Consider the following 25,399-nt stretch of genomic DNA (forward strand, 5'->3'; position numbering starts at 1 on the left):
ACTTCTCACCTGCCTTCATGTCCACGCAGCCGCCCCCTCGGATCCGCGCGGCCCCACCTTTCGGGGACTTCAAACGCGCCCCGCCACCCAGCGCCGGACTTTTCATCTCCCCGCACGGGGGGGGGCATTGTTTGCGGGGACTTCACAGAGATGCTAATCCGTCGGTCGCAGAGCCAGTGGCCCAGGGAGGCGGGCAGAGGGCACCGAGGGGTGAGAAGGTGCGCCAGCCTGGGTTGGGAGCCGCCGGACGGGCACCCCTCCCGGAATGCCGGGGTCAGCCGCTCTCCGCCTCCCGTCCTATCCCCACCCTCCCGCCTTGTCCTGGCAGCGGCGGACACACAGTGACAGGCCTGGGCCGGCCGCAGCCAGCGTCCAGTTGATGCTCAAGAGGGAAGCAACCGATGGCCAGCGTGCCCTCCGCTTCCAGCGCTCCGGGGGAAAGTGTGTCCAGGGAGACCCAGTCCAGGGACTCCGGACTGGAGTCTCTGGGGCCTTCCAGGCCTCCCAAACCGGGGCCTCAGCTGCCACCCCTCGAGGGCCCCGACCCCCTGCAGGGGTGTTGTCTTTTAAAGGGGACGAGGTTTATCTAGAGTTCATCCATTTAACCCTTTGGAAACCACATTGCAGGGAGTAAGGGAGTGTTTGGATCAACCGCCAACCACATCAAGGGCGCTGCTCCAACTTCAGCTTCTACAGGGATGGAAGGAAAAGCGGGGATGCTCCCAGGCAGAACTCGTCTCTCCTTTTCTGCAGGGATATTTGCAAAGCAGGGCTGCGTTTCCTCCGCTTGCCGCCCCCTTCGATTAAGGAACTGTGACCCAGAAAGGCTGTCACAGGACAGGGCAGGGCACTGGCTGTAAACAGAGGGGAGGGATGTTGGCTTAATGGGGAGGGAGACTCAGCACAGCCTCTGCCCCTCCCAGTGAATCCCTCAGTGGATTTCTGGGGTAGGGGGAGAGGTCATTGTAAAAAGTCTGCTTATCAATAAACTCATCTTGGAACCTCAAGGGTAGGTACCTCTGTAACTGACCCACCCAGCTCCGCTGAGGTTTTCCCAAAGGACAGCTCTGACTCTCCAAGGTCTGTCTTATATGACAGAGGTTTCCCACAGGAGGACAGGAGAGGGTGTGGGCTGATGGGGGTGTGGAGAGCTGTTTGATTAAGATCAACCGTTAAATGCAGATAACGCAGTAGATGCGGAAGCCCTCTGAAAAGGTAAGCAGGAACACCTCACTGGCAGCAGGGCACCTGACTCACAGGGCCAGGAAGTAAGAGGGCTTAGCCCCTGCATCGCTGGAGGAGAAGCCCAGTGTGGATCCTGGATTCGCAAGGGAGGGAGGGACTTGGAAGCCACCAAGAACCAGCGCCCATGAGGATGGCAGTCCGTGGAGGCGGGCCACAGGACTCAACCCCACCCCCACCCCGCCCCACCCCCACCCCTCAGACTCTGAACCCTCACTTTCCTGGGCTCCTTTGCTCATCGACCTGAGGGTGGTGTAAGTCATGGGCCCCAAGAGGGTGGGCCAGTTTCCTGGTCATCTGCGTTTGTCAGGCTGGGACACGCCTGCACTGTTTCCTGGTTCAAACACACACACACACACACACATTGTCCTCATCACGCACGTACACATACGCATGCACACACACACACACACACTGTCCTCATGATGCACATACACACATACACACACAAGCCTACACTATTTCCTGGTTCAAACACACACACCGACACACACATATACACACTGTCCTCATCGCGTGCACACACACACACACACACGCACACACACTGTCCTCAGCCCAGTGCCTGAGAAGGCTGGAGTGGGACTGGAAGGAGGCAATCCTTGTTTGCAGGTCTCTAAACAAACCTCTACAACCTGCCACCTCACATCCCCCCAATATGCAACCCCTTCTTGGTGGGGATCAAAGAGACAACTGCAAATGCTGATCTCCCGGCCTCTGAAACAGAAGCATCTCTTTGAGTTTCCTCCATTGATCATCTGAAAGACAGAGTGCTCAATTTGCATAAGTTTGCTATCAGCAATTATATTTTCCTTCGGGGTGCAGTCTGCAGTCGCCAAACTTTATAGTGAGAAGGAACCAAGAGGCAGGGTAGAGAGCAGACCCGGTCCCCCCACCCGCGTGCCCATGCCCACGCCAGCCTGTGTTTTCATTTCAGGAGAACACCAGACAGGAAGAGGAGGGGAAGAGGAGAATGCTTCTTTGAGACCCGGTGGGAAAAACCCAGGAAACTTCAGAAGGCTGTCCCCCTCACTTCCCTAGGAGACATTTCTGCGTTTTGCAGGAAATGAAAGTATTTTTCATGGGGTGTGTTGCTCCTTGCATACGTAGGTTTGTTGAAAGAGTGTTTTGTTTTTGAACGATGAACAGGGTGTTAAAGACAGGCTGTTCATACCTTACTATGTTGTATTTATCCTGCACACACCACCCCCTCGGGGGTAATTTATTCTTGTAGCTCCTTCACACCCAGTTACTGAGCGGGGCCATGCTGAGGCTACTGTCCCTTGCAGGGGACTCGAAGGTTGCTTCTGGGCGCTTCCGTCGGTGTCCCTTGCCTGTTCTGATCAGGCCACAGGGGAGCAGCCATGGAGGACAGTCACAGACCCCATAGCCCGGCAGAGGTGAAGGCTGGGCGGATGGGCCCCCTTCCAGCCATCTGCCCCTTAACTCTCCTCCTGGACACTTGGGGCTACCTTATCTCTTGGTTGTTATAATTTTCCCTGTCCTCAAGTTTCTCTCCCACCCACTTAAACTGCAACCAAAATGAAACAAGAAAAACCCAGAAAACTTAAGAGATGGGAGACTTCTTAACGTTCTTTCTAACCCCCAAGCCCTTGAAATTCAATGCGTTCAGCATATTGTAAGTTGTTTGGAAATTTATGCTTTAACATGTAAAGAAGTGAGTAATTTATTGTGGAAGCAAATTTTGCATTGACAATTTAATTTTAATAACCTAATAAGGTTATTTCATATCTGCAAACAGAAGTCGAAGAAGTACCATATATTTAATAAATTCACCAGGAAAAGGCGGGAACCAGTTTTACTTAAGGCTTCAAAATTTCAAACGTATTAGTCCGCAAATACGTCTCCGGAATCTAGAGCGCCGCCTACGGTCCATGCGGATAATGACATCTGCTTTAGGGCTTGTTTGGGCTCTGGGATTCCAAGGGAATTGAAGCTGGCTCCCCTTTTGCAGGATTAGAAGGTCTGAGAAGTCTGTTATTTTTCATGTCTACAGTTGCACAAGAAAAAGTCTCAATTTCTTTCCATTTCAGACGTCTAGGCTAAAAGAGAAGGCTTTGTCACAAATGAGGGGGGTAAAAATCAGACCTCCATGATTACACAAGGCATTAAGAAATACCATCAGATTTTGGACGTGATTATACAAAACCCACGTAGGCTCTCTTTAAAGTCCATGTAAAGTTCTCCTGGCTCTTTGACTCACTCTGAGCAGGGACTAGAAGCGGAAAGGATAAGAGACCCTCTGACATCTGGGCCTAAAGTGTCTGGGTGCACCTCTGAACCCACCCCGGCCTCTGTTTTTCCATCTGCGTAATGGGCCGAACGCCTGCTCTGTCTCACCAGCGGTCTGACTGAGTCCCTAAAGCGCAGATAATCAATAGATTGCTTTTGTTACGGGTAGTCGTAGGGACCCAGCTAGATCACGTAGCACATGGTGGCAGGGCGCCTGGCCCGCAGAGGATGGTGGGGGTGGGGGGTGGGACGGTGTCTCTAAATTGCAAGCACGGCCCGCCAGCCTCCGGAGTGATGCAGGTGTTGGGTGCACGCGGGGCGGCCAGGGGCGCAAGCCTGTGCGCTCAGAGTGAGTCTCAACTTGGGGCCGTCTCTGATCTCAAGACTCTTGAGCATTTAAAAACAAAGCACAGGCCACCAGTGGGTCAGGACGCAGGATGTATTTAAGGACGCCTGCCCGGGGTGGAGAGAGGTTCCGAAGCGCCGCCTCTGAGGGGTTCGGCAGGCCGTCCTCCTCTTTGCCGAGGCGGAGACGCAGGGGCCCTCGGAGGGTCCCTCTGCAGGGCGCGCTGATCACTAAGTTCAGCGTTAGGAGGGCGCGCTGGGCACCGCCTTCCCAGGGAGACGAGTTCTCGTCGTTTCAGATTATTTCATTTTAAATAAAAGATCTGTAAACTGTGCGAGTTAAACGAACAAAGCTCAAACACATTCCTCTTTGGGGGAGGGAGACTCAGGTTCGATCCCTGGGTTGGGAAGATCCCCTGGAAGAAAGCCTGGCTACCCACTCCAGTTTTCTCGCCTGCAGAATCCCATGGACAGAGGAGCCTGGAAGGCTACCGTCCATGGGGCCGCAAAAGAGTCACGACTGAGCCACTAACACAGAGGCGAGCCGAGTATTTTGGCCTCTTACTTCCACCCAAATGCCTCTCCCCAGAGCCCCCATCCTGATCCCACCGGTAGGGACACTGAGGTGGACGAAACTGGGGGGCGGGACGGAGCCGCCCGCCGAGGCCTGAGGGCTGACCGGCGCTCTGCGTCTGCTCTCGCCGCAGAAACCTGGCTCTAGCGCGCTCCCTGCGGGCAGAGGCCGGGATTGGCCCCTTGGAGCCAGGGAGCCAGGCTGCCCAGGCTCGGGCACCAGGGGCGCCGCGTCAGGTCTGCACGGGGACCAGGCCCTCGCACTTTCAGACGTCCGTTCTCTGAGCAGCAGGAGCCTGATCACCTCGTTTCAGGTGTGTGTTTGTAGGGGGGCGATTTTTACCGCCCCCCACCAACTAGATTTTTTTTGGGGGGGAGGGTGGAGAAAGGAGCAAACATCTCCAGTTTTAATGTGGCCCAATTATCTCGTTTGCACGACTTAAAGTGTTTCTCTTTAATTCATTTCAATCTAGTAAATATGCTTCGGCAAGTAGCTAATTTCTTAGGGATGGCTTCGCGTCGTCATTTGCATATAAAGCGCGTCGGAAGCCGCCCCCATTTCCTGGTGCGCGCGGGTCGCAGCCAGCTGGGCCACCTCCTCCGGGAGGGACGCCTGGGTTTGGCCGGGTAAGTCTCGCAGGCCGTGGTCAGTGACAGGGCCCGGGGCTTGGGGGTGGTGGGGGGGGCGGGTGGAGAGCGACTGGGCACGGGGGCCAGGAAGGGGACAGGCCCCTCCCTGGAAGCCCCCCTCCGCTGGCGCGCCACGGCACCACCTTAAAAGCCCCTCTGCTCTTATCTCGGGATGGGGCGCCCTTGGTGGCCACAAGAGTGCGAGGGTCGGGGGCCGCATTTATCCCCAAGTGCGGTTATTAAATCGCGTCTGGAGATAGATGGACGTGGATACCGCGGCGGGTATCGCAGCGCTCAGTTGAGCAATCTTCTGGCTTTAAATTCCGAATAAAAGTCTCAAATATTCCCGGGTCAGGGGGGCACTGTCTCATTAAAACCACTCTCGTCCTGAAACTGCAATGCAGACATTAAAGTGCAGTATTTTTCAATTAGAGCTGACGAATTCAATCAAAATTCCATAGATTAGGATGAAATGAGGCATGGGTCATTTACAGGGGAATTTAATTGCCGAGCCATTAGACAAATAGTATATTTGCCATTCCCGCGTTATCCATCATTTTCGACATCAATACCGGGGCCGCGTCTCCCCGTCCCGCAGCCGCCCGGCGTCGGCTGTAAACACTCCCTTCCCTGTATCTTCTGATTATATCTGATTTCATTTAGGGCCATGGGGGATTATAAATGTTCACGCAATCAAGTTCATTAGGACTTCAAATCGCATTTCTGATTGGGATCGCTCTGCCGCTGTCCTCGGAGCGCCTTTCAAACCCCAGGACGAGGCTTTCGAAAACATCTTTTTTTGAATTTAAAGCTTCACAGCCTTTTGTCTTCCGACGCCCCCTCCCGCCTCCCTCCGGGCGGCCTCGCGCTCCTCCGGCCTCCCTTGAGGGGCAGCAGCCCTGAAACCAGATATCCCGGGGCGGGGGCCCCACGCCCCCATGCTCTCCTGGCGGGGCTGGGTGGTGGGGGGCACTGCGAGCTGCCCAGGCAGGTTTCCCCCCCGCCCAGACACCCCTGCCCACCCCCCGCTAGGCTAAGAACCCCCCGCGCGGCCGGCCGCAGGGCACTGATCATCCGGAGACGTGGACCACCGGGCGCGGGGGGGACCGGCCCCGCGTGTTCGCGGATCGCGGGTGGGCGCGGGGTTCCGGGCATCCTTCACCGCCGGCCCCGCGCCGCGGATTCTAAGTGGAGCTCCGGGCATACTGGAGTCATGCGGCCGCAGGCCTGTGGGCAGTATCGGGCCCGACTCTGGGACCCTGGGGACGGACACACGGGACCCCTTTCGGGCTAGGCCCTTTCGCTCCAGAGACCCAGGGGCGGGGGCGAAGCCAGCGAAGCAATCCTCTCTTATTAACAAACCCAAGAAACAAAGGAGCAGCCTCTTCCAGGGAGAGCTCGACAAGAAAGAGTCGAGATATCCCTTCCAGCGCAGCTGAAAAATAATAGCTTAATATTAACTGCTTCTCATAAAAATATACTTCCACAGAGATACAGTTACAAGAAGAAGACCTTCATTTTACCCCCGTACTCTGTGCTCATCACTGTTAGCTGCCTCAGTAATTTAATTGGAATGAAACGTGAGAAATGTGTCATTTTTGAAGAATTTATGCATCACTTACTAGAAATCTCATTGTGTTAACTAGGAGCCCACTGCGTTCTGTTTAGAACCCATAATCACATTTTTATGTGTCTGTATGAGGAGTTAATGTGACCTCCTGTTTTTAGCAGATAAAAGAAAAATGTCTTTTCCTGTAACATCTGTATCAAACTCCTGCTTGCCCAAAGTGGGAGGAAGTCCTGTTGCCCCGATGTTTTCCCAACTTACCAACTTTTTCCAGATCCGGGAAAAGATATGTGAATGGGAAAAGTGCCTGCCGAATGAATAATTACACACCGAATTAAAACCCTGCATTAAACATAGTCGACAGCGAATACTGCATTCTCAATCATGTTTATTGCTTACAAATTGCATTACAAAGAAATCTACTCTTTTTATTGGAGTGATTAAGCAGAGCGTTAGGGCTGAAGAAATACCATTCTGGAAGATGAGATGAAGGCTGAAAACCCAGCTAGTTACAGCGCAGTGGCAAATGTATAATTTTGTTAAAGTACACGTTGAACACTCAAATGAGGATTGGGCCGTCGTTATGGCATCATAAAAGAGTCAACTTAAAATTATATTTATTTAGAAACACATTGCCTATAAAATGCGCATATTTAATACAAAGGAAGTAGGCAATGCCATAATCAATATTTTAATTACGGATTTTTTTAAATTATAGCAGCATAATTCTATATGATATGTCACGATTCTATAGTTTTCCTACACCCTCCTCTCCTTTATCCTATGAGTCAAAATCTTGTTTTCTTCTCTTTTTAATTCTGGGGAGAGCCGGTGGGTGGGCAGGGGAAGACCGTTTGCTTATGGCGCCACCTGCAGGACTTCACGAAAATAAGTTTCAAGGCTGGAATCCTTCCGCCTGACCCTAGAAACTGACCTCAGGCTTATTTTAGCAATTTAATGAGATTAATTTTTGTTTTAAAATAGAAAGATGCTGACAATTTCAAGACAAGCCCCGGGGTTTTAAATGCCTACCGAAAGCCAAAAATAAGATGCAGTATTGATCCTAGTTGAAACTTTGGGACTTTTGAATATCCAAAGTGCACATAGAAAATTTGACTAAGGAATAATTTATTCTTGAAATAATGGAATAAAAGATGCAATATTCCGGGTTTATCACTTGGTCCTTGGGCAGCCCTTAAGAGATGAAAAGCACTTGGCAAGCTAATAACATCCGCGATTGCAGTGATTAAGCTCTCTCAGACGTCCGCGTCAGGACCGGTCACGAGCAGACCGGCTCATTCTCCAAGCCTGTGTTTTATGCTGTTTTTGTAGAGGGTTAAGTGTCCTTTGCCAAAGTTCAACAGCCTGCCCCATCAACATGAAAACATAAGGTTTATTTCGAAGATGGAAACCGTGGTGCTTATATACAGTTACTGGGATTTGCAAATGCTTCTTAAAGAGTCGTTTTGATTTTCTTCAACACATGCGAAATTGATGATTATTATGTAACTTAAAATTAAATGGATTTTGAGTACACTAGAAAGAGAGGCCCAGGGCTGTGTTCAGAATTTCAAGCACGGCACATCACGTGGTGCCGTGTCTGTGTCCTGCCTGCCTGTGGGCTGTGTCTGTGACTCTCGTGCTGTCCAGGGGATGGTCGTGCTGGAGAGGCGAATCTTCTCAGGACCCTTGTTGGCGGAGAACCTCATGTGTGCATTTTGTGTTTTCACCCCTGCTACAAGTTTTTTCACTGTTATTTTATTTTTTGCTTAATCAAGAAAATTGCTAGCAGGAATTAAAGTCTGAAAAACTATCAATGAATTCCATCCCATCTGATGATTAAGATAACCCCCAAACCACCACCATTTTGTCCCATACACTCAGCCGTAAATCAGGGATCCTTTTTAGCACGTCTGGAGTCACTAGAACCAGCGTGACTCTGTGGTCACATGGCAGTTGTATGAACGTGAAGTCGCTCGGTTGTGTCTGACTCTTGTGACCCCATGGACTGTAGCCCACCAGGCTCCTCTGTCCATGGGATTCTCCAGGCAAGGATACAGGAGTGGGTTGCCATTTCCTTCTCCAGGGGATCTTCCCGACCCAGGGATCGAACCCGGGTCTCCTGCATTGCAGGCAGATGCTTTACCCTCTGAGCCACCAGGGAAGCCCTGGCAGTTGTATAGCCAGAGGTAATAAAGTTGGAGGGAAAATATTCCTCTGCTATCTTTTTCCTTTTTAGTAGTAAGAGCATCTGCTCTTTTATTACCTTCTGAATTTTGAACCATGTGAATGCGTCATTAAACACTACATTTAAAATTAAAGAAAGTTTAGGTCTTATGGAACTGAGTTTATGTAATATACTCAGAGGTAAAAGCAATGATGTTTTATGTGAACTGTTTAAGAATGGAAAACATTTTTACTCTTTAATAAAAGAAATACCAGGCTATGTTTTTTCCCCTGGAAAAGAAGATAGCCAAGATAATTCTAGCTTTAAAGCAGAAGGTAGTTGCAGATGTTTTCTCAGCTAACTTACTTCTCTCCCCCAATATCTTTTCTCTCTCCCTCCTTCCTCTCTTCCTTTTCTTAGTCTTGTCCTTCTCCTCCCCTCTTTTCCTTCTCTTATCTATGTGGAATTATGCAAGTCCCCTTCATTTCAGAACTTCCTCCCACGTGGAGCATAGGGCAGGACTAGACAGTCATCACTATCACAGATTTTTCAGTTATTTTATTTTTTGCTTTGTTGTTGTTCAGTCGCTCAGTCTAGTCTGACTCTTTGCAACCCCAAGGGCTGCAGCACACCAGGCTTCCCTGTCCTTCACTATCTCTAGGAGTTTGCTCAAACTCAGGTCTGTTGAGTCAGTGATGCCATCCAACCATCTCATCCTCTGTCACCCCCTTCTCATCCCGCCTTCAATCTTTCCCAGCATCAGGGTCTTTTCCAGTGGGTCAGTTCTTGGCATCATGTGGTCAAAGTATTGGAGCTTCAGCTTCAGCATCAGTCCTTCCAATGAATATTCAGGGTTGATTTCCTTTAGGATGGACTGGTTTGATCTCCTTGCTGTCCAATAAAATTCTTGGGGATGAAATAATGAAGACGAATTCTTTGGCAGTGGAGGAATTTCAGGCAGTTATAGGGAGATGTCTGGGGTTCACTGTGAGAATCATGTTGTTTTTAAGCAGTAATTTGGGGGAATTGTGTCTTTGAAATGTAATAATTGGTCATTATTTGTCAGAGTTTTAGAAATGTGAAGTCAATGTGGGGAATTCCCTGGCAGTCCAGTGGTCTGGGACTCCGTGGTTTCATTGCTGAGGATGCGGGTTCAATCTCTGGTCAGGGAACTAAGGTCCTGAAAGCTATATGGTGCGGTTTTAAAAGAGTTCTACTTTGTGGCGGGACTCCAAAACATATTTACAATTTAGTGCATTTCAGAAGTGCAACCAAAGTGTTCTCTGAGGAGGATGAAGTGGAGAGGGGAGCTTGAAGAATAGGCTGTGTCCGACCGGCAGTTTCACTCAGATTCTCATTTGCAAAATCCCGTGAGGATAGGGCTCCTGAGTGGCTGCTGGGGCTGTATTTCTTACTGTGTGCCTTCCTCGTTTGTTCTCATAAATAACGTCGCTTTGCTTTTCCGTTTTTACAGTCTTTATCCCAGCATTAGGCTATTTCCTTCTAACAATAAGACAATCGTAATAACAGAAGGAGCCGTTTATGCTGCTCCTTCTCCTGACCACTTCTGGCTCTGAGGCTTTGCACTGTGCACTCCTATTGAGTGTACCAACCACGGGTAGGGGCGTCACCCAAGCTCGTTAGCAATGTTAAAGTTCCCAGACCCGCAGAATCCAGGCCCCACTCTGGATGCCAGTGTCAGAGTCCACCTTTTAACAAGATCCCTTTGGAGCGGAGAAGCCTGCTGCTGTCATGCGCGATCTCGCTGAGTCCTACCCCAGTTCGAGAGGTGTGCATGCATTCACTTCCCAGCTGAGCAAACTGCAGCCAATTTCGGTTAAGGAACGGTTCCTCTTGCTCGGTGGAGCAGCCTGGATCTGAAGCCCTACGTCTGGGGTGTGACTGTGGACTCCTCCAGTGTATTGCATCCCTTTCCAGGACAAAGTAACTTCCCAGAGTCTCCCTGGGGCTTCCCCGTGGCTGAGCGGGTGAAAAATCCGCCCGCAATGCAGGAGATGCAGGGGACTTGGGTTCGATCCCTGGGTTGGGAAGACCCCCTGGAGGAGGGAATGGCAGCCCTTGCCAGAATTCTCATCTAGAGAATCCCATGGACAGAGGAGCCTGGCAGGCTATAGTCCATGGGGTCACAAAGAGTCAGACAGGACTGAAGTCACTTAGCACACACACACTGTGTCTCACTGGGACCGCATCTTCTCGCCTGCTTCATGGCTCCTCACAGCCTGTGCAGTGAAGTTCAGAATCCTCGAGGCCCTCCTGATTTGCCTCCCAGCTCCTCCAGCCCTGCCTCCCTCCAGCTGTGAAAGCATGGGGACCCTCCCCTCAGGACCAATCACTGTCCCTCCATAGTATGCAACTTCCTGCACCCCAGCCTTTGTTCAACTTTTCCTTTTGACCCAGTGGTGGCTCCTGAATGTCTATGTAGAAGAGGCTTGGGGAGAGCCATCTGCCCGAGGTGTGTGTGTGTGTGTGTGTGTGAGGTCTTGAGCTGTGCTTACGTAGGTCAGGTGAGCTGTCCATCTCAAAGGGCAGGGTGTGGGTGGGTCAGCTGTCTTATGCCTCCCATGGCCTGACCCGCTGTGTTGAAACCTGACCATCCCTCAAGACCCAGCCTGGCTCCTCCTTTTGTGACAACCGCCATCACTGGGTGGCCCTGCCAGGTCCCCTCTTCAGCACCGCAGTGGGCTTCACCCATGGCGCAGACAACATCCAACCTTAGACAGCAGTCATCTGCTGCCGTGTGAAGCGCCCTTCCAGACTGCCACGGTGGGGTGGTGTCCCCGCCAGCCCGAGGTTCATCCCAGCTGCACTGTGCGCTGCTCAAACTGGAAAAAAAAATGGAGCCACTGCTTATCCTCAGAGGATGCTCACAGAGTCCTTGTTGTAAAATATGGGGTTTAACTTCTGAGGTCTAGTAAGGCCAACAGAAGGAGAAGGCAATGGCACCCCACTCCAGTGCTCTTGCCTGGAAAATCCCATGGACGGAGGAGCCTGGTGGGCTGCGGTCTATGGGGTCACAGAGACTCGGACACGACTGAAGCGACTTAGCAGCAGCAGCAGCAGCAGCAGGGCCAACAGAGGGCTTCCCCTGTGGCTCAGCAGTGAAGAATCTGCCTACAACGAAGGAGACACGGGTTTGATCCCTGCATCAGAAAGATCTCCTGGAGGAGGAAATGGCAACCCACTCCAGTATTCTTGCCTGGAAAAATCCCATGGACAGAGGAGCCTGGCCAGCTATATAGCCCATAGGGTTGCAAAGAGTTGGACACGACTGAAGTGGCTTTAGTACGCCTGCATGCAAGGCCAACAGATGAGAAGAGAGATCTTCAGACCAGTGAAGAGATAGTTTATTACTCACAGTTCCCAAGAGAAGGGCCACACCACATGGGGGAGCACCAGGGTTGGTCAGGAGGTGGGGGCCGGGGGAGGAGATGTGGGCAGGAGCCTTGACTGCAGTTTCCATGGGGATGGATACATGGGCACAGGACTGGCTAATCTCAACAACTGCAGTGGGCTCAGAGGCAGAGGGGCTTGCCCCCAGGTGTCTGGGTGGCCCTGGTTGGGGCGGTGGGCGGGGGGAGATAGGGACAGGAGATCCAGGGAGGTGGTAGGGGTGTGAGCCCTGGGGTGGTTGAGTTGTATTTGAAAAGGATGCTTGGGGCACATTGTTTATTGTCTTTAAGAACTGGCTAGCCCGGGGAGGGGCGGTGGGCAGTCCCGGTCCGAAAGGCCCCAGGTGTCAAAGCACCAGAATATAAAAAATATAAAAACATGGTTAATCCAGTCCTAGGCGTTAGAGCTTCCTCCTGTTACAGATGCTCAGGCTGGGCTGAGGGCAGCCTCCACGAGCCTGTGTCTGTATCTGGCATCCGGAACTGTCCCCCACAGCCGGATCAGCTGGGTCTGCTGGGGCCATTGGACAGAAGACGCGCACAGGGTCAAAGTGTCTGCTCACCACCCCTCCAGCATCCTCCGAGGGGCTCTGGGCGGTGACGCGCTCAGAAGCACCAGTGGGCTCCTGGGCAGGGGCTCTGGTTACGGAAGCACGCGTCCTCCTCTCTGCATACGGACCTCTGTCATGTTTGGAGGGGCAGAGCCTTCCCGGGGGGCTGAGCTCTAGGAGGGGTGTAATGTTTTCCCGCCCTAAGTCAGAGGGTCTGAAGTTTGGGGACAGGGCCAGCAGGACTGTGGCTGAACCATCGTGGGCAGGGAGACCAACTCTGGGAAAAATACATACACCTTTTAGTTCAACCTCTGTGGAAAGGTAGTCCATGTGGTCATGTATGGATGTGAGAGTTGGACTATAAAGAAAGCTGAGCGCGGAAGAATTGATGCTTTTGAACTGTGGTGTTGAAGACTCTTGAGAGTCCGTTGGACTGCAAGGAGATCCAACCAGTCCATCCTAAAGGAGATCAGTCCTGGGTGTTCATTGGAAGGACTGATGCTGAAGCTGAAACTCCAATACTTTGGCCACCTGATACAAAGAGCTGACTCATTGGAAAAGACCCTGATGCTGGGATGGATTGGGGGCAGGAGGAGAAGGGGATAACAGAGGATGAGATGGTTGGATGGCATCACCGACTCGATGGACATGAGTTTGAGTAAACTCCGGGAGTTGGTGATGGACAGGGAGGCCTGGCGTGCTGCTGTCCATGGCGTCGCAAAGAGTCGGACACGACTGAGCCACTGAACTGAACTGAACTGAACTGTGGAAAGGTACTTTGTGATACATGTGCTGTGACATTCACAGTTTCAATTCTCACAAGCAACGCTGAGAGAGGCAGAAAGGGCTTTTATTGCAACTCCCCACCCAGGTGGAACCTGAAGCGGGGTGAGGTCTGTGCACTGTGTGGGTGGGAGGTCCCATCCAAGGCCCGTCAGAAGAGCACAGCGCCCTGGGCCACGCTGCTGGGTTTCAGTGCAGAACCCCCTCTGGCTCCAGAAGCAGGTAGTTTTGCAGGGACTCCGGCAAGGGCAACAGAGGTACGAGGGAAAAGCACTTTCTGCCAAACGATTTCCGGATGGCGCAGCGGCAGAGATGCTGCAGACAGCGGGGTGTGTGGGCCAAGGCGAAGAGGGACCGGTAGAAAGCCTGGTGCATCTGAAAGAAGGTGGGAAGTGTCAGTCTGGGCACGTGGAAGCAGCACACTTCCTTCTTTTTCCCAGAGAGAAGAGCCCTGATGACACGGGGAATCCTCTCATGGCTACTGATAGAGAGAGAGAGTGTGTGTGTGTGTGTCAGTCTCTCAGTCGTGTCCGATTCTTTGTGACCCCAAGGACTGCAGCGCACCAGGCTCCTCTGTCCATGGGATTTTCCAGGCAAGAATACTGGAGTGGGCTGCCATGCTCTCCTCCAGGGGATCTTCCTGACCCAGGGATTGAACCTGGGTCTCCTGCATCACAGGCAGATTCTTTACCATCTGAGCCACCAGATCCTACCCAAAGCAGGTCTGGGCACTTTTCTGTAGGGTGGCTCCTGCCCAGTCAGAGGGAAGTCTGTTTTGGGTGATCTCAGATAATATGGGTCATCTCCTCAAATTCCTAATCTGCACAGGGGGCTTCCCAGGCGGCACTAGTGGTAAGTTCAGTTCAGTCGCTCAGTCGTGTCCGACTCTTCTCGACCCCATGAATCAGAGCACGCCAGGCCTCCCTGTCCATCACCAACTCCCGGAGTTCACTCAGACTCACGTCCATCGAGTCGGTGATGTCATCCAGCCATCTCATCCTCTGTCGTCCCCTTCTCCTCCTGCCCCCAATCCCTCTCAGCATCAGAGTCTTTTCCAATGAGTAAACTCTTCACATGCGGTGGCCAAAGTATTGGAGTTTCAGCTTTAGCATCATTCCTTCCAAAGAACACCCAGGACTGATCTCCTTTAGAATGGACAGGTTGGATCTCCTTGCAGTCCAAGGGACTCTCAAGAGTCTTCTCCAACACCACAGTTCAAAAGCATCAATTCTTCAGTGCTCAGCTTTCTTCACAGTCCAACTCTCACATCCATATATGACCACTGGAAAAACCATAGCCTTGACTAGACGAACCTTTGTTGGCAAAGTAATGTCTCTGCTTTTGAATATGCTATCTAGGTTGGTCATAACTTTTCTTCCAAGGAGTAAGCGTCTTTTAATTTCATGGCTGCAGTCACCATCTGCAGTGATTTTGGAGCCCAAAAAAATAAAGTCTGACACTGTTTCCCCATCTATTACCCATGAAGTGATGGGACAAGATGCCATGATCTTAGTTTTCTGAATGTTGAGCTTTAAGCCAACTTTTTCACTCTCTTCTTTCAAAGAATCTGCTAAAGAAGCCACTTGCCAATGCAGGAGACCTAAGAGATACAAGTTCAACCCCTGGATCAGAAAGATCCCCTGGAGGAGGGCATGGCCACCCACTCCAGTATTCTTGCCTGGAGAATCCCATGGACAGAGGAGCCTGGAGGGCTACAGTCTGTAGGGACGCACCGAGTCAGACACCGCTGAAGCAAATTAGCACGCATGTGTATAATCTGCACAGGACTCAAGTCAATAAAACATGAGGGGCCATTTTCTAGAGGCTTCTACAAAAAAAAAATTTCTTTCTTAATCAACAGTCACCTGTGGACTTTGTCATGTATGAATGCAGTGCCCGCAGCTGCTTCGGTCGTACCCTGAGATGTCAGAAGGTGAAGCGGACGCACAGGAGCCTGGATCTCCATGGCCCACCCTCCCTTGGACACTGGTTATGGAGCCCTGACCTTCCTAAGCCAGGGTGTCCTTGCAGCCCACAGCACCCCAACCATGGGCTGAGTCAATACTGAGCCTCCAGGAGAAAAACAGAAGCAGACATGCCCCCGGTTTGCCCTTCTCTTTCCTTCCCCAGATGTTTCATCCTTTCCTGGGTGTGAGTGCAAAACCCCACCTAGGAGAACAGAATTAAGACAACAGTCTGTACTAAGGAGGAAGAAGGGGCCGCCCCCTCACCTGAAACACTTCTTCGGGGATCACGTCCTTCCAGGACTCGGAGACGCGGAGCTGAGAGTAGGAGTTGAAAAGAACCTCAATGACCGTGGGGACCGCTGCGCAGCTCTTCAGCACCTGGTCGGAAACAGTGGGAGACACATTTTGAGTCCAGGTGGGAAAGGCTGGGGAGGTGGGAGCGGGTGCCTGCATCCCGCTTCAGCCACTTCCTGGCTGTGTGACAATCCCAGTAACAATACAATAAGGTCATGGTCAGGCCCCAGGCGGAGTGCATGGAGAAGCCCAGAGCAGTCTGGGCCAAGGAGTTCCCAGGGGGAATATGCTGATGCAGGCTCTCTGGTCTGGAAAGCTGTTCAGAAAAAAGGAATCAGAACGGCTGGGGGAAGTGGGGGATGGGGTGGGGAAGGAGTCTGCATAAGGATGGCATTCCCAATTTCTGGTTTCAGTTTTCTAATGTGTCACGAAGCTGGGGGAGAAGAGTTGCTTTGCTGTTGAATTTTTTTTCTCCCCTTGGCCTTTCTGGTTTACTTTTGTAGTCCCTACTGGCCAAGGGTGCTTGTTTTCTAATTTGCAAATTCTGCAATTCAGGTCCATTGGCTTCATCATAAAGACGGAAAGTGTTTGCTTTTTAAAAGTAGAAATCTTTTGTTGTCATCATGGAGAAGTTTGAAAGTACACAAAAGTAGACTGAACAGTAGGGTAAACCCTCGTGTACCCACCATCAGCTCATGGCCCATCCTGCCCTTGCCACATTTCCAGTCCCCTCTCCCTCATGTTATTTTAAAGCAAATTCAATGTAGCCTGTTATGTCATCTATAAATATTCGTGCTGTCTCTTAAAGGACGTTTAGAAGAAACACAAATGCAGAATCATTGTAACAGCTGAGAAATTAACAATAGTTCCTGACTGCGTGCATGCTAAGTCACTTCAGGCATGTCTGACTCTGTCGATTCTCTAGACTACAGCCCACCAGGCCCCTCTGTCCATGGGATTCTCCAGGCAAGAATACTGGAGTGGGTTGCCGTGCCCTCCTTCAGGGGATCTTCCCGACCCAGGAATCCAACCTGTATCCATCTATTCTGCATTGACAGATGGATCCTTTACCACTAGCACCATGTGGGAAGCCGGTTTCTTAGTATCATCTAATATATACTCTATGTTTAAATTCACAAGTTTCTCTTAAATGCCATTATATCAAAACAATCATTTGTTTGCTTGAATAAGAGTTCAGATAAGCCCAACACCTTTACAATGGTTGATACGACGTATTTTCAGATCTCTCTTTTTTGTTTTGTGTGATTTATTTGTTGAAGAAACTGGGTTATTCGTCCTGTGGAGTTTCTCACTGTTGGGATTTTGCTGATTGTATCCCTGTGGGATGCCGCTTTTTCTCTGCTTTCTGTAAATTAGTAGTTGGATTTAGAAGCGTGATGGAATTCAGATTTGATTTTGGGGAAATCCCATGGACAGAGGAGCCTGGTGGGCTATAGTCCATGGAGTTGCAAGAGTCAAGACGTGGCTTAGCAACTAAACGACAACCGGGCAACTTCATTATTCTGTTTCTGAGGTTTGGGATTTACCAAGTGCTGTGAAACTGTTCTGTTTCTGTCTCAGTTGAGAAAACTGAGGTTATGCCATTTTTTTCTGAGGCCAGGCACCAGATAGCTGCAGTAGACAACAGTCAGAACCAATGACAAGCCTGGCCAGCATCCTGCTCACGGGCTCCTGAACACACTCAAGGCAGTTGCTCCCTTTACACCTGCCTGGCTTCTTTGGGGCTTCCCTGCTGGCTCAGTCGGTGAAGAATCTGCCTCCAGTACAGTAGAACCAGGTTCGATCCCTGGGTTGGGAAGATCCCCTGGAGGAGGAAATGGAAACCCACTCCAGTATTCTTGCCTGGGAAATCCCACTGACAGGAGGCTGGACGGGTACAGTCCAGGGGTGGCAAAAGTCAGACACTTACTGACTAAACCACTACCTGTCTTCTTTCAGATGTAATACCCCTTTAAGTTACAGTCAGACACTTACTGACTAAACCACTACCTGTCTTCTTTCAGATGTAATACCCCTTTAAGTTACAGTCAGACACTTACTGACTAAACCACTACCTGTCTTCTTTCAGATGTAATACCCCTTTAAGATACAGAAAGTGAGAGTGTCAGTCGCTCAGTCACGTCCAGCTCTTCAGGACCCCTTGGACCCGCCAGGCTCATCTGTCCATGGGATTCTCCAGACAAGAATACTGGAGTGCGTTGCCGTGCCCTCCTCCAGGGGATCTTCCTGACCCAGGGATCGAATGTAGGCCTCCCTCATTGCAGGCAGATTCTTTACCACCTGAGCCACAGGGAAGCCCAAGCAAGATTTTAAAATTTCAGATTTCTCTTTTTCCGAGATAACCCCTATCAACATTTTGTATATACTAAGGTTTTATGTATTTAGAAAGGAATTAGTATTATTTATGTATTTAGAAAGGAATAAAAGACAAAAATGAGCTAGTGATTTGCATACTATTTTGAAACTTGACTTTTCATCAAAATAGATTGTGAACAATTCAAAAATTACAAATGAGCATTTAAACATTATTTTTAGTGGCCATATAATTTTGTATGAATGTATCATAATGAATTCAGTGAGCTAACTACTATAAGTTGTAATATTTTTTTTATCTTATCAACAATGAATACCTCTGAATATAATTTCTCTGTGTCCAACCTTTCTTATTTAGATTGCTTATACTGAATTGCTGGAAGGAGAACTGCAAATCAATGAGTGTGTATACTTTTTCCCCCTTTTTAATGTTTATTATTTTTCTCCATAGTTTTTATTTATTTAATTGGAGGCTAATTACTTTACAATATTGTGGTGGTTTTTGCCATACATTGACATGAATCAGCCATGGGTATACATGTGTCCCCCATCCTGAACCCCGCTCCCACCTCCCTCCGCATCCCATCCCTCTGGGTCATCCCAGTGCACCAGCCCTGAGAGCCCTGTCTCATGCATCGAACCTGGACCGGTGATCTGTTTCACATATGGTAATATACATGTTTCAACGCTATTCTCTCAAATCATCCCACCCTTGCCTTCTCACACAGAGTCCAAAAATCTATTCTTTATATCTGCGTCTCTTTTGCTCCCTTGCATATAGGGTCATCATTACCATCTTTCTAAATTTATATATATATATATATGTTAATATACTGTATTGGTGTTTTTCTTTCTGACTTACTTCACGCTGTACAATAGGTTCCAGTTTTATCCACCTCATTAGAACTGACTCAGATGCGTTCTTTGTAACAGCTGAGTAATACTCCATTGTGTATATGTACCACTGCTTCCTTATCCATTCCTCTGCCAATGGACATCTAGGTTGCTTCCATGCCCCAGCTATTGTGCTGTGATGAATACTGGGGTACACATGTCTCTTTCAATTCTGGTTTCCAATGAGAGTGTATACTTTAAAGGTCTTAAAACATACTGTCAAACTGTAAGTGTATAAGTCGTTACCCCTTTTGAAGAACTGAGTATGAGAGGACCTCTTTCTTCCTACACAGATCATCTCATTAATTATTTAAATTTGATAGGCACAAGGTGAAATATTTGCTTTTGGTTGACATTTGTCTTTTTTTAATGAATTGCTAGATTATGTCTTTTGCTCATTTTTTCTATACTGTGTTCTTTTTTTATCATTGTGAGAGTTGCTCAGTCATGTCCAACTCTTTGCAACCCCATGGACTAAAGAGTCCTTGAAATTCTCTAGGGCAGAATACTGGAGTGGGTAGCCTTTTCCTTCTCCAGGAGATCTTCCCAGCCCAGGGACTGAACCCGGGTCTCCCACATTGCAGGCAGATTCTTTACCAGCTGAGCCACAAGGGAAGCCTCACTGATTTATAAGTATACTTTATTTATTAATGTTATTTTTAAGATAGAAAATAATTTTTGCAAATAATGTTTTATCCTCCTCAATATTAATATTTATTTTCCTTGTCTTATTATATTGACTAGAGCTTTAAAATTGAATGTTAAATAACAGTAATTGATAACAGGTATCATCTAAATTTAATAGGACTGCCTCTAAACTTTCACCATAATCTTGGATAGTAGTTTCACATAAATTTGTGAATTTATTGACAAAATTTATTCACAAAAAATAAATTTTGTGAATTCACATAAATTTATTGTTGTTCAGTTGCTAAGTTGTGTCTGACTCTTTGCAACCCCATGGATTGCAGCATGTCAGGCTTCCCTGTCCTTCACTATCTCCCAGAGTTTGCTCAAACTCATGTCCACTGAATCGGTGATGCTATCTAACTATCTCATCCTTTGCTGCCTCCTTCTCATTTTGTCTTCAGTCTTTCCCAGCGTCAGAGTTTTTTCCAATGAGTCAGTTCTTCCCATCAGGTGGCCAAAGGATTGGAGCTTCAGCATCAGTCCTTCCAGTGAATATTCAGGGTTGATTTTCTTTAGGATTGACTGGTTTGATCTTCTTGCAGTCCAGGGGACTCTCAAACGCCACAATTCAGAAGCATCAATTATTTGGTGCTCAGCCTTCTTTATGGTTCACTCTCACATCCATACATGATGACTGGAAAAACCATAGCTTTGATTATATGAACCTTTGTCAGCAAACTGGTGTCTCTGCTTATTAATATGCTGTCTAGGTTTGTCATAGCCTTCCTTCCAAGGAGCAAGCATCTTTTAATTTCATGGCTGCAGTCACCATCCACAGTGATTTTTGGAGCCCAAGAAAATAAAGTCTGTCACTGCTTCCACTTTTCCCTTTCTATTTGCCATGAAGTGATGGGCTTTAGTGTAGTCAATGAAGCACAAGCAGATGTCTTCCCAGAACTCCCTTGCTTTCTCCATGATCCAACGAATATTGGCAATTTGATCTTTGGTTCATCTGCCTTTTCTAAACCCAGATTGAGTATCAGGAAGTTCTCAGTTCACATACTGCTGAAGCCTAGCTTGAAGGATTTTGAGCATAACCTTTCTAGCATGTGAAATGAGCACAGTTCTAGAGTAGTTGGAATATTCTTTCACTTCTTTGGGTTTGGAATGAAAACTGACCTTTTCCAGTCCTGTGGCCTCTGCTGAGTTTTCCAAATTTGCTGACATATTGAGTGCAGCACTTTGACAGCATCATCTTTTAGGATTTTAAATAGCTCAGCTGAAATTCCATCACCTCCACTAGCTTTGTTCGTAATACTGCTTCCTGAGGCCCAACTGACTTCATACTCTAGGATGTCTGGCTCTAGGTGAGTGACTACACCACTGTGGTAATTTGGGTCATTAAGGCCATTTTGTATAACTCTTCTGTGCATTCTTGCCATCTCTTCTTAATCTCTTCTGCTTCTTTTAGGTCCTTACAGTTTCTGTCCAGTACCCAAGTATTGGATTTTGAACTCTTTTATTGACTCTTTTATTGACATAGTTCCTTTAGTTCCATTTCTTCTAAGGAATTCTGGCCCACTGTAACAGATATAATGGTCATCTGAATTAAGTCTGCCCATTCCCGTCCATTTTAGTTCACTGATTCCTAAGATGTCAATGTTCAATCTTGCCATCTCCTGCTTGACCATGTCTAACTGGCCTTGATTTGTGGACCTAACGTTCCACGTTCCTATGCAATATTGTTCTTTACAGCACTGGACTTTATTTTCACCACCAGACCCATGCACAACTGAGTGTCGTTTCTGCTTTGGCCCAGTGTCTTCGGTCTTTCTGGAGCTATTAGTAACTGCCCTCCGCTCTTCCCCAGTAGCATACTGGACACCTTCCCACCTGGGGGCTCATCTTCCGGTGTCATATCTTTTTGCCTTTTCATATTGTTCATGGGGCTCTCCAGGCAAGAATACTGGAGTGGGTTCCCTCCTCTACTGGACCACATTTTGTCAGAACTCTCCACTACCTGTCTCCATAACCTGTCTGTCTTGGGTATCCCTGCATGGCATGGCTCATAGCTTCCTCGAGTTATGTAAGGCCCTTTGCCATGACAAGGCTGTGATCCATGAAGGGGATAAATACTTTGTTCTAAGTTAAGGAAATATCTTTGTATTACTAGATTTATGATTTAAGTTTTTAATGTTTTCTAGCCAAATTGCTCGGAGAAGGTGATGGCACCCCCTCCAGTATTCTTGCCTGGAAAATTCCATGGATGGAGGAGCCTGGTAGGCTGCAGTCCATGGGATCACTGAGAGTTGGACACGACTGAGTGACTTCACTTTCACTTTTCACTTTCATGCATTGGAGAAGGAAATGGCAACCCAGTCCAGTGTTCTTGCCTGGAGAATCCCAGGGCCGGCGGAGCCTGGTGGGCTGCCGTCCTGGGGTCACACAGAGTCGGACACGACTGAAGCGACTTAGCAGCAGCAGCAGCAGCCAAATTGCTACAAAAAGATTATCCAATACTGACCTATTTTGCCTTTCATAAAACAGTCTCTATTTGGCTAGTCTTCTAAATAGAATGGTAGATTCAATTTGTTAAGATATTTTTCATCTTTTAATAAATAAATTTGCTTTACAGTTTTAGCTTTTTGAGCTATTAACATTACTGTCAAGTTTTAATGTCACTCAGCATTAACTTAGTAAAACTGTCTGAGATGATTTCTGTATTTTTAATACTCTGGAAGATTTTGAAAAGTAGATAATTATAGGAAATAAGAAAGCATGATGGACTTTGCATTTGAACCTTTAGCTGCAGGTGATAATATTTTCAATTTTTTCAGTTACTGGCATATTTTATTTTGATTTATTCTTGGCTTAATTTTGTTCATCTATATTTTCCTGGAAAAAAAAGAAATTCAGCATTGCAAGTGTACTGGTCAGGGTGGTAACAGGAAACAGAGGGCACATTTAAGGTAGGATTATTCCAGGAGGGTTATTGATACAGGGCTTGTTTAGCCAGGTGTGTGTGCAGAATAACCACGAGGAGCAGCACTTTGATACAGAGCTGGCAGTGGAGGTGATTCCCACTCCTGGGCCTGCAGGGTGAGAGAATGGAGTGGGTGACTTACCAGGAGCAGAGATCTCTGGCTAGGGACACACACCAACCTCAAGCTGAGAGGGTACCTGGTGAACACACCCTCTGACCTCACTCTCCTTCCTCCCGGCTTCCGGGACACTGCCCTGATGAAGCCCAGGGAGCAGAGAGCCAGGAGACTTGCAGATGGGTCCATGCAGGTGGAGAACAAATCTGGATGGGGACGGTTATGTGCACCATATCTAGGAATAAGCACCCTTTCCCATTTGAAATCACTGTGATTGTCTCTGCACTGTGTTCTGCATATTTAATGTCTTGCTGGAATTCTATTTTAATTATTTGTCAAGCAATCAGCTATTGGATTTCTTTGATCAATTCTCTTTAAAAATATTCCTATCCATTAATTTTTGCCTTCATCTTATTAATCCTTTTCTCCTTTTCTCTTCCCAGCTCCTTGGATTGACCACTCGGTTAACTTGGCAATATGTTTTACCTTCAGTTCAGTTCAGTCACTCAGTAATGTCCGACTCTTTGCGGTCCTATGGACTGCAACATGCCAGGCTTCCCTGTCCATCACCAACTCCCTGAGCTTGCTCAAACTCATGTCCATCAAGTCGGTGATGCCATCCAACCATCTCATCCTCTGTCGTCCCCTTCTCCTCCCGCCTTTAATCTTTCACAGCATCAGGGTTCACTTCAGGTGGCCAAAGTATTGGAGTTTCAGCTTCAACATCAGTCCTTCCAATGAACACCCAGGACTGATCTCCTTTAGAATGGACTGGTTGGATCTCCTTGCTGTCCAAGGGACTCTCAAGAGTCTTCTCCAACACCACAGCTCAAAAGCATCAATTCTTCAGTGCTCAGCTTTCTTTATAGTCTAACTCTCACATCCATACATGACCACTGGAAAAACCATACCCTTGACTAGACGGACCTTTATTGGCAAAGTAATGTCTCTGCTTTTGAATATGCTATCTAGGTTAGTCATAAATTTCCTTCCAAGGAGTAAGGGTCTTTTAATTTCATGGCTGCAATCACCATCTGCAGTGATTTTGGAGCCCAGAAAAATAAAGTCAGCCACTGTTTGCACTGTTTCCCCATCTATTTGCCATGAAGTGATGGGACTGGATGCCATGATCTTAGTTTTCTGAATGTTGAGCTTTAAGCCAACTTTTTCACTCTCCTCTTCCACTTTCATCAAGAGGCTCTTTAGTTTCACTTTCTGCCATAAGGGTGGTGTCATCTGCATATCTGAGGTTATTGATATTTCTTCTGGCAATCTTGATTCTAGCTTGTGCTTCCTCCAGCCCAGCGTTTCTCATGATGTTAGTAGTAATAATAAATATGTAGGTGCCATAGTACTCTGGTGGAGGAATCACCAGGTGCTAGAAATGACACCTGAGTCAGACCTAGGTTTGCAATGGTGTGGTGAGTTGGTCAAGGAAAGATTTCTGCAGGAAGTGACATTCAAGGTAAGACATGGAACAGCAGTTCCAAAAGATATGGAAAGTTCTGAGGAGTAGGATGTTCAAGGTATAGAAAAGAATTATCAAACATGGGAGGTGAGAAGGAACAGAAAGTACTGGCTGTGGGACTTCCTTGGGGTGCAGTAGATGAAGGTTTGCCTGCCAATGCAGGAGACACGGGTTCCATCCCTGGTCTAGGGAGATCCCATGTGCTGTGGGGCAACTAAGCCCATGCACCAAAACTGCTGAAGCTCAGGCTCCCTAGAGCTTGTGACCCCCAACAAAAGAAGCCACTGCAGTGTGAAGCCCATGCATCACAATGAACAGTAGCCCCCGAGCTGCAACTAGAGAAATTCTCACAAAGCAGCAAAGACCCAACGCAGCCAAATATAAGTGAATAAATAAAATTATACATATATAAAAAATATTGACTGCGATGTGAGGTTTGACACGGGGGGTGGGGTGGGTAGTGAGAATTGAGACTGGAGAGGACAGCAGGTCAGAGCCGGAAGTGTGCTGTTGGCCACGATAAGAAGCTAGACTTTATCTTCAGGGCACTGGAAAGCCCTTGAAGGGTGATGAGTGGAGAAGTGACAGGGTCAGATTTTAATTTTAGAAATATCACCATGGCTACAGTGTTGAGAAGAGTTCCACGGGGCCATATTGGAGGCAGAGAGTTGAGTTACGAGGATATTTTTGCAATCTAGGGGAGAGATTTGTGCATGTTCAGTCACTCAGTCGTGTCTTACTCTTTGTGACCCCCTGGACTGTAGCCCGCCAGGCTCCTCTGTCCATGGAATTCTCCAGGCAAGAATACTGGAGTGGGTAGCCATTTCCTCTTCCAGGGGATCTTCCCAACCCAGGGATCAAAACAGGGCCTCTTACGTCCTCTGCATTGACAGCTGCCTTCTCTACCACTGAGATGACTGTGGCCCAAACTCAGCTGGTGGCAGCCAGGATGGAAAAAGAAGAAAGACTTTGAGAGATATTTAAGAGGTTGAGTTGAGAGACTCTGCAGACTGAGTTTCCCATTCCTGAGACGGTCTTTCCCCTCATCTCTTGGGCAGCTGGAGTATGCTCATTTCATTTGGCCTTCAGCCTCCCCTACCCCACCCAATCAGCCCTTGCCAAGAGCACCCCTGAGCTGGCTCCATCCCTTCATTCTTTCTGGAGTTATTTCTCCACTGATCTCCAGTAGCATA

The 25,399-nt window shown here is 48.4% G+C and overlaps 1 protein-coding gene across 1 annotated transcript in view; it reads right to left on the bottom strand.

Annotated features, from left to right (window-relative positions):
- Positions 1-6,992: 6,992 nt before the first annotated feature.
- ASB18 (ankyrin repeat and SOCS box containing 18) overlaps positions 6,993-25,399 on the bottom strand; it is an 80,821-nt gene continuing 62,414 nt past the window's right edge. The window contains 2 exon segments of the mRNA XM_070368541.1: positions 6,993-13,896; positions 15,753-15,866. Of these exon segments, the coding sequence (XP_070224642.1) occupies positions 13,711-13,896; positions 15,753-15,866 (300 nt within the window). The 3' untranslated portion in view covers positions 6,993-13,710.

This window comes from Bos mutus, chromosome 3 (assembly GCF_027580195.1).
Source record: "Bos mutus isolate GX-2022 chromosome 3, NWIPB_WYAK_1.1, whole genome shotgun sequence".
Taxonomy (NCBI): Eukaryota; Metazoa; Chordata; class Mammalia; order Artiodactyla; family Bovidae; genus Bos; species Bos mutus.